Here is a 9,736-nt window from a genome sequence, read left to right as displayed (position 1 = left end):
ATCCACATACAAAAGCTTCTTGTTGTTTTTTTGAACACTAGTAAGGTTTCATGCAGATTGATCCAAGACTGATTGCGCATGGAGAAACAGATCTTGGAAAGAATACTCTAAGGAGCTCATAGCAGAGTCAGGTTCCTTGGATTCCAAATGGAAATATGTGTGGTTGCTGATCTTATGCTTACTCTTAAGCTTTTCTTTAGGTGCAGCTTGGTTGTCCAAGACCTAGAATTCTATGCCAGTTTTTGAGCATCAAGTGCTGGTTCATATGAGGCACACCAAGATGCAGAAACACGGCATGGTATTCAATGCTAGTCCTACTCAGAGTAAGCCTTTAGAAGTTAAGAGACACGACTAACAGATTCATTGATTTCAACAGGTATACTCTGACTAGGACCTGGTTCAGGGTTCCCCAAAGTTGGGTCTCCAGCTGTCTTTGGACTACAGTTCCCATCATCCCTGACCACTGGTCCTGCTAGCTAGGGATGATGGGAGTTGTAGTCCGAAAACAGCTGGAGACCCAAGTTTGGGGAAACCCCAACCTAGTTGAATACAATATGTGTGTTTATTTCAGGCTTCTCACTTCTCAAAGCGGTTTCTCCCAGATATGTGGGTGTGTGTATGTGTGTGCTTGCTTCGGCGCAGGTAGTGACTTGCCTGTTTCTTAAACAGACATCGCAGGCAGCCTTTTGCTGCATCCGCAGCAACCACACACGGTGAGGGACTGAATCCCCCATCTCCAGATAGGCCATATTGGGCCTCTGAAGAGCCTGCAACGGCTTCGCCAGAACCTGGTACAGATGGACGTCAGGGTCGCTCTGAAAGTCCAACCAGAAGGAAGAAAGCCTTATACGCAGGTAAAACAGATTGTGGAGATTCCTCAGTGAAACATGTCCCATCTCTGACAACTTGAATATGAAACCTCTTCTTCCACATGGCTTAACACCAGATGTGTGCTAGGTGCTGCACAGACCATGGAAATGCAGTCCTCTCAAGACTACATTCGAAAGACAAGACTAGCATGGAGAAAGCTCCAACTGAAGTCTAAAATGGATCTGTGTGTGTGTGTGTGTGTGCAGACGCCAGAACTCTCTTATTATTTGTTTTCCAGTCTGCCTCATTATTGTGGTCCCTTCACCAAAAATAAATATGTGTGCTTTAAAAGTGACACTAATATTTAAAATATTTAAAAATGGCAATAATAATATTGAGGTGGTTCACTGTTTTCTGTATCAGATTGCAGTGGGAAATCCTGCAGATTTGTGAACAGCTATGAGGATATAGTGCTATTTTTCTGGAAAAAGAGGTGCCAGAACTCACCATGAACACTGGCGCCTACCTGAAAGATGCTGAAACTGGGTTCTGTCAAGTTTTGGCTGGAAAAAAAATCCTGAGTGGTGGGCTCTGTCCCCATTGATCCTTCCAATGGTTCTTTTGCCAACCCTCCCTTTATTAACCTGCTGTGGGGCAAAAAGAGAATCCTGCTTCTAGTTGCATGTACTATGTTGCATGTCCTGTTGGTTTGAAGGGGAAAGGAATTCCCTTCGGCCCGCGGAGAACTGACCTCAGTTCTCCAGTGTAGAAAGGGGTTCTGTGGATGTCTATGGGATGAGAGTCTGGAAAGTTCCCTGTAAGTTTATGGCATGGAGACATGAAAATCTGAAGGTACAATGCAATTTTATAATGCTCAACAGCATCCTGATTTCTGATTATCTGAAACATCTAAAACTGGACAAAATCAGGGTTTTGAATGAATTAGCAGTGCTATTCCTTCCGATTCGCAAGGAAACACAGTGTCTTTTCTTAAGTGGGAAATTCATGTAATTTTTTGGGATAGCACCATGAATGGAGTCTTCCTGAACAGCACAATCCTATTCATGTATACTGTACTCAGTAGTGAGTTTCCTTAAGTATTGTGGGACTTACTCTCAGGTAAGTTAATGTACGATTGCACTCTATATCTGAACCTTTCACATTTTGAACACATCATTAAAAAATAGAAACTCTGGGAGAAAAACTCCTTTGACCTGTTATCCTTTTCAAAATGGCTGTATGGCCCTGTTCCTAAAAAGCTGGATTTGCCCCCTTTTCTTGGCATGCAAAATCAAAATGTCAAAATTCCAGCACATATACTTTAAAGTGCATATTCAAAGCTTATGAGTGTGGTCCCAACTCTGCCCAGAAGCAACTATATCTTCAACTGAGTCACATAGTGAATGGAAAAGTGGAGAGAATTAATTATGGAGGCTGTGCATTTTGTCTGTGAGGATGTTTCCAGGGCAGTTCTTGCCTAAAGGGCTGGAGGCACTAAAAAGTTATTTTGCTTTTCAGAATCTAAGCAGACTTCTGGTTTGTTATTAAGTGGCTTGTGTGTGTTTGTGAACATCTTTCTGCAGAACAAACAAGGAGCAGCATGCTTAGGACGCAACGCTATGCAGGAAAGCCTTCTGAACAAAGTCCAAATGAAAGAGGATCTCCCGAAAGAAAAAGTAAGCTGTGGCCCTTTTTATTAATGCTTAGGCCACCGTTTGTTTCTGCACGCCTTAGCCCTGTCTGTGGAATATCCAGTTAACTGAATACTGAACTGCACTCTGTGCTCCTGAGAGAACGAAACCCTCTCCTCACATCACCTAGTGGGTCCTGAGGCCACTGCAGTTATGCAGGGGGGAAGCTGTGCAGAAGCCATGTTTTATTCCTCTGAGCCAGCAGTGGGGAACGTTTATGGCCTGCTGGGCCAGATCTTTATCTCCACTCCTGCCCCCTGTAGACCAACTTGGACAGGTTGGTGGGATCGCCCCCTGTCAAATCATCCAATATCCCATGAAAACCACCCTTATGGGGAAAGCTCCCTTTGGTGCCTATGGGAGCTTTCTAAGAGCAGGTGGCTAAGACGTCATTTTAATTGTCTCTGGGGGAGGGAAGGATTAAAGCTTAAATATTGAACCTTCTCTCTCCATGTACAGTGGTTTTTGTTAAAATAAGGTCCTCCTGTGCTCAGTATTAACTTCTGTTTTTTGTTTTCTTTTAAAGCTAGCAGTGCTGCTGCCTGCTGTGCATTTAATGTAACGTTAAATGCAGTGGCGGGTGTGCTTTCATGCTGTCAGGAAAAACAAGGACCAGAATGTTGTTGGGTGTTTCTTTGGTGTGTGCTCCTGATCTGCGTTTGGCTGCCCCTCCCTGGGGAGCCAGTCATGGCTGCAGAGAGAAGGCTGCAAGTGTCGTGCCACCCTCCCAAATTCCAAAATAGCCTAACCCATTCCATCAGCTCACTGGGCCCTGGGTCTGTTACCTGGGCCTGTTACCCTTTGCACTGTACATTTAAGGCAGCATCATGCCACTTTAAATTGTAGCTCTGTGAGGGGAATAGTGGGTCTTCTAATGACTCTCAGCACCCTTGACCAACAACCACAGTTCCCAGGATCCTTTGGGGGAAGCCATGACTATTTGAAGTGGTATGATACTGCATTAAATGCATAGTGCAGACAGGACCTTACACTCTAGGCAACCCTGTGCTCCTGACTGTTCGTCCCCCAGTACTGGTGCATGTGAAATGACACAATAATCTTGTTTTTAAGTGCCTGCTGCAGAGAAGACGCAAGATAAAAAGATAGATAAAGAGTAAGTAGATTTGATGAACTTGTTTTTGGAGGGGGGAGGGGTATTTTTGAATGGGTTTCAGTGTCTCATTTATTTTCTCCTTCTGTCTTTTAAAAAGCTCTTTAGATATCCCTTCCGCTAAGTGGCTGAAGACTCATGGTTTGGTTGCTAGGCGACTCACCATAATGGATGCTTTGGCCCCGACAGCTGTTCCTCGCACAACCAAATACATTCCGATTCTAGACAAACATGTTGTTTCAAGAGTATTTGATGATGTAAGTCTCTTAGTTGTTTCTGGGGAAACTCCACATCAACAGTGTGACTCTGAATCAAGCAAGGATTCAGGTTGTGTTGAGTATGTTCCCATTTTGATATCTGGGACTGTTGACAGGGATAAGAGAGCGTCCAGAAATATTTCACTGTAAACCCTTTAATTGCAAGGATAGTCTCCTTTCCTTCGCAATCCTATATTTCTTGCCATCCTTACCTCTTTTGTGCTGTTCCTCCTTTCTGGATCAAGTCACATGTGTGATCCCAGCCAATTGAGGATCATCTAGTCAATTGCATGATGTCAAGATGCTATGCAGCCAATCAGATGTGACTGCCTGGGGGCATATGAAGTCAGTTAGGAGAGAAGACAAACTTTTTAAGGCATTGCTGATAGTCTTATTGGGTGCTTTAGCTGGGATTCCTACATTGCAGGGGGTTGAGCTAGATGACGCTTGGGTCCCTTCCAACTATGATTCTATGATTTGTCTAATCCTCTTTTAAAGCCATCCTGATAACGTGTGAGTTTTCAGTGTATGTACCTGAAATAAACAACAGTTTTAGGAAAGGGATTAGTCTCTGAGAAAAGTTAATTTCTGCTTTGGATTAATGCTGTTTCTGACGCAGTGCCAATCTCCCGCAAAGTTTCACGGCCCCATTTTGAGGCCAAGGGTATGGGAGTGAAATGAATCAATGCTTCAGCTCGCATGTCTGACATCTCTGTGCTGATGGCCATCATTCTCCCCCCCCCTCCCGAAATTTCAAGGGGCATAAATACAGACGGTCATTTACCCTCTCTAGGTTCAACGTGCTGCCATCTGCCTTATTGCAGGGAACGAGTCTGCCCCTGCGGCTTGATGGAGGTAGAAACTGTCTCTCATGCCTTGTTACGCTGCTGTTTCTACAGGGATATACGCTCGGTATTTATTACCCCTGCTATGCAAAAATCTCCAAATGAATCTGAACTTCAATGTCTAAAATCCCTGGTAGAGGACAAGGATCCTGAGATCACATTAAGGGTAGCCAAATTCTGTGCGTTTGCCATAAAACTTAGGGAACAAGCTGTGCTATCCTAATGATTAAGGCCTTAAATAATAATTTTAGGTTATATGTTAGTGACTAAGTTTTAATTTATATATTTTTTAACTGTTGCTATATCTGTAGTGTCCCTGTTATATCAAATTGCAAATTCAAATGAATCCCTATTGTGTTTTATGACTTCCTTGATATTGTATGTGGCCTGGAACTGGTCTGTGACCAAAATAATAAATTCAAGGGGCATTCTGTGGGGGGAATGGTTGCCCCCTGGCTACTAGAGATAAGCTGGGGGGAGCGCTAGTGAGTTTTGCATCTCCACCAGTGAAGTTCACCTCTGCCCTCACACCCTCACAATTCTACAGTTTCTCACAAACCTTTTTGTAGTCAACACCCCCCCTCCCCTGTTGTTGTTCCCTTTTCCCAGTCCAGGATTCCTTTAATTGCATTTCCTCCCTTTTTTACCAATAGGTGGCAGTGTACTAACACCTTGTTTTTCAAATACTGACTCTGGATCACAGATCACTTAGGTTGCCTGCGAAGCCACTGGCACGCCAACATTTTGCTCTTGGTGAGCCAGCCTGGAAAAGAGACTGAGCTCTGTAGGATCCCTGAATTCTTGAGGCTTCATTGTGGTTTCTAAAGTGCTTTAAAGAACAAACACCTTAGCAGCGCTTAGCTTATTTCTTTAGTTGCTATTTAGCTAAAGTTGTTAATGTTGTTTTATTGATTATAAACGCCGTATTGATTTTGCTGTAATTGTGATGTTCAGCTTATTTTTAAGTTCCTTTTTTGTTATTAGTGTTTTGTAGATTATAATAGTTTTTACTGATGATTGGTTAATTGATTTGTGAGATTTATGCTGTATTTGTGACGTTGTATTAGGTTTGTTGTTGTTGTTTAGTCGTTTAGTCGTATCCAACTCTTCATGATCCCATGGACCAGAGCACGCCAGGCACTTCTGTCTTCCACTCCCTCCTGCAGTTTGGTCAAACTCATGCTGGTAGCTTCGAGAACACTGTCCAACCATCTTGTCCTCTGTCGTCCCCTTCTCCTTGTGCCCTCCATCTTTCCCAACATCAGGGTCTTTTCCAGGGAGTCTTCTCTCTGTGCAAATGGTTAAACGGCAGGGACTTAAGTGCCTTCCATTTGGTTAGCTTTATTCTTTATTTGGGCACCACGTTCATCTAGCGGCGTTCTGCCACTTACAGAAATCTAGTAGATATGGCACAAAGGGAATGTGGAGGGAAGAGGAAAAATAAGCACACAGAGACACCGGTTGAGACATAATAGTTACAACGAGCTTGTAGAGTGAACTCCTGCTTTAATTTTGCTGTGGTATGTTAATGTGGGGTGGTAATAAACCCAGCAGTACACAGAAGTTAGCCCACTGTTATTGTATGAATCACAGCGACACCTGGCAGCATTTTGGTAGTATTTTAGATTTCCCATGAGGTCTTCAGTAGATGGCCTCCTCTGTGTGCCCTCACCATCTGAATGTGAGGTGAGTCAAATGCTGTCCCCAGAGAGTATCATAGAGTTGTAGAGTTGGAAGGAATCCTGAGAATCACCTAGTCCAACCTTCTGCAGTGCAGGAATATGCAGCTGTCCTGTATGGGGATCGAACTTCCAGCCTTGGCATTATCAGCACCACGCTCGTTAGCTGAGCTATCCAGGCTGAGGTCTGCTTGGTGCCTACTTTGTTTTCATGTCAGCCCTTGTGAAAGGCTTCTTTACTGTTTAAAGCTGCTTGGATTTTACTGTTTTATTTCTTGTTGGCTTATAGTTATTTTTAGCTAAATTGTAATTTGTTAACTGCCTTTTTCTATTGTAATCCCCCACCCTGCCCCCTGGAAGCGTACCTATAATTGCTAGGTAAACAATCACATGTGCTGGGGATTTGTGGGCTAGTAACATTCAAAGCTTTGTTTTTGTTCCCTACTTAGCCTAGTTAGACTCAATACATTCTATGGCTGTGCATGCTTCAGAATTTGACAGTGACAAGTTTCGAAGGCCTGATCCTGTGTTTCTGCGGCAGGTTCTCCCCTTTGCCCATGTGAGCAACAATAAGAAATATGTCACGCTGATCAATCCTCAAGCAGTGGATCTTGATGCTTATAAGAAGAAGTTGCAAGAAGCAATCAAAGTGTATGAAAGGCAAGTCTACTCTTGTACACACAAAGTATTTTTATTAATTGACATTTTCAAGACTAGGACATAAATAAATGTAATATGCAAGATACATTTGGCCATTAATATTTATTAATACTCCATTAGTTATTCATAGAGTTGATTTTAGGCATTTGGAAATAATACATTTATCTTCCTCAAAGTTTTTAACTTGCTTTTCAAGACAGAAATGTGTTTTATGCTCCTCTCTAAGATTGGTTGGCATTTTTGGGGAAGACAACTGTATGATTTGAATTCCTTCAGCTGTAAAATAGCATTATATATTTGAAACAGTTCCTGTTTTCCCTATGGGACTTCTCCAGGCTGGAATATCAAGAGGACAAATTTCAATATGGAGCTGTTTGCAAATGACCTAGCAATAACTCTAAATGTCTCTCACAGCAGCTGTTCAGGCTTGTCTATTACGCCATGAATGGTACATTATATTTCTGCAAATTGAATTTGCAGGAGTTGAAGCGCAAGTTTCTGAATCGCGATAGGTCGAACTTTTATTTGATGCCTGCCAAATTGTCCAATTTGTCTTTGCACGGAAAAGCTTTAATGAAGAAGGACGCATGACATTAACTCCTCCTTGATAAATAACCCAAGCGCTATTAGCATGATATTTAGTTGAAGCAAAAAATGGCAGTAACAATAATGCCATACCTTCCAGAAAGAAGGAGAATATTTCCTGCTGGGCAGTGAATGACACCCCACCCCACCCCCGAAACAAAGAGATCTTAAAACTACAGTGAATTATTGTTTGGAATAATCACAGGCATAAGAAAAGGAGCAGGTGGCGAACAGAAAGCAACATGTGCCCTTCAGAAATAAATATCCCGACGCTGTCAGATTTTATGCCTGTGAATAAATTAGGGAATCTGAGTATGTGACACAAAAATTATCCTGGAATGCTTAATTATACCCTGGAATGCACAAATGCCCTTGGCATGCTGTCGTAGCTCTGGCCCCTGACTGCCAAAAGGATGCACCTGTGGTTCAGAGAGAGAGACGGGGTTAGTTCAGGACTGCTGCCAAATTCCTTCCGGGGAAGCTGTGCTGCACCTGAGGGCTCTTCACCAGACCCGTTTCATGGGAACAGACCTCCCAGAAGCTGCCATTCTGTAGGTCCTCTTGGTATCCTTTTTTTTACCACAGGGATGGAGAACATCTGCTGCCTCCCAGATGCTGTTGGACTCCACTCCCATCAGCCAACAGCCAGGAATTGTGGGAGTTGTAGTTCAACAGCGTATGGAAGGGCCACAGGTTCCGCATCCCTGCTTTACCGAAACCATTGAATGATTTGATTTGTTGGTTTACCTACATGGTGGCACTTGATTGTTTCAGCAGGCCTTCAGTAGAAAACCACCACATATCCTGTTAGTGGAGTAGTAGCTTGCTACCAGACTGATAAAATCGAAAGGAAAAGCCATGGCTCAGTAGGAGAGTATATGCATTGCAAGTTCAGTTCCCGGTATGTCCAGTTAAATGGCCAAGTAGGAGATGATGGGAAAGACCACTGTCTGAGACCCTGGAAAGCCCCCCACCCCAGCTTCAGCTCCTTGAGGGTCAATTGTCCCACTGGAATGATGTGCAATGCAGATTCCAGCCCCCTCCATCCCCATGCATGAGTAGAAGCACCTTCAGATTACATAGGACATCTGTAGACCAAGCCATTGTGTGTTATATGTGAAGCCAGCATCTATCCTGACCAACTAATGTTTTATCAGCTGTGTGGCTTGTTTATATTACTCTGTACTGGATGGAACTCCCAATGGAACAGCATTGTGCAGGCTACAATGGGAATTCACCTGCATTCTTCCACGTCCCTGGTTGTGTCACATTGTTACTGTGAAAAGCAATGTTTTCCTGATGCCTTTGTTTTCAGAGGATAATTTTGAATTTCATAGTTGGCCGATGAGGACAGTTTGACACTTCTTTTTTAAGGCCTCTCAGAGTACAAATTTGCCACAGGTCTCCCTCCCCTATTTTAAAAAGAATGGAGCGTTCCGTTTTATTTAATCTCGTTAAGTGCACTTACTGCGCTCTGAGAAACTGTTGCGTTTTCATTAACAGGCGACTTGATCAGCTTATTTGGAGAGCGTTACCCCAGGAGGAAAAAGACAAGTAAGATGCTGCCTCCTTGCTTTCCAGCTCAAGAATTTATTTTTATTTTTTAAAAAAAGTATAGATGGAATGGGAGCCACTGTTTCCTGTCTCCCTTGGAAGTGCACCTTGAGTTTTAGGCATTTTATTTCATGCTTTTTAAAATCATCTCTATAGTGCAGGGGGGAGGCTTTTCTGTTGAGGGCCACAGTCCCTTAGGGAAAGTCTGTCAGGGGCCATATGCCAGTGATGGGTGGGGCTGGAGGTAAAAGTGTGTGGGGCACCCCCTTTTCTTTCTCTTTGACCTCTCTCTCTCTGTTTTCTGTCATCTCCTTTTGACTTATCTCCCTTCCTTGCTATCTTCATGAAACTTCACTGAGGGTTGCAGGTTGTCCCCCCCCCACGCACCCAGACTCTAGTGGCTCCAAGATCCATAAGGGGGTGCCAGACCCTCCAAGTGCCCCTATTTTCAAGATTTACAGAAGCCGTCCCGCTTTCTGATTTGATCCTGGAAAGTCCTGCTTTTTAGGACGACCCTCTTTTCATCAGAGAAATGTTGGAGAAA

The 9,736-nt window shown here is 43.4% G+C and overlaps 1 protein-coding gene across 3 annotated transcripts in view; it reads left to right on the top strand.

Annotated features, from left to right (window-relative positions):
- VWA3B (von Willebrand factor A domain containing 3B) overlaps positions 1 to 9,736 on the top strand; it is a 71,518-nt gene that overhangs the window by 40,869 nt on the left and 20,913 nt on the right. For all 3 annotated transcript variants that reach the window (XM_053384128.1, XM_053384127.1, XM_053384129.1), the window contains exons 17-22: positions 670 to 854; positions 2,394 to 2,486; positions 3,573 to 3,615; positions 3,713 to 3,869; positions 6,935 to 7,053; positions 9,142 to 9,192. In XM_053384128.1, the coding sequence (XP_053240103.1) occupies positions 670 to 854; positions 2,394 to 2,486; positions 3,573 to 3,615; positions 3,713 to 3,869; positions 6,935 to 7,053; positions 9,142 to 9,192 (648 nt within the window). The remainder of the gene's footprint in view (positions 1 to 669; positions 855 to 2,393; positions 2,487 to 3,572; positions 3,616 to 3,712; positions 3,870 to 6,934; positions 7,054 to 9,141; positions 9,193 to 9,736) is intronic.

This window comes from Podarcis raffonei, chromosome 4, assembly GCF_027172205.1.
Source record: "Podarcis raffonei isolate rPodRaf1 chromosome 4, rPodRaf1.pri, whole genome shotgun sequence".
In the NCBI taxonomy this organism is placed as follows: domain Eukaryota; kingdom Metazoa; phylum Chordata; class Lepidosauria; order Squamata; family Lacertidae; genus Podarcis; species Podarcis raffonei.
Note: the sequence above shows the minus strand (reverse complement) of the source record. Positions and strands in the feature narration are given on the sequence as shown.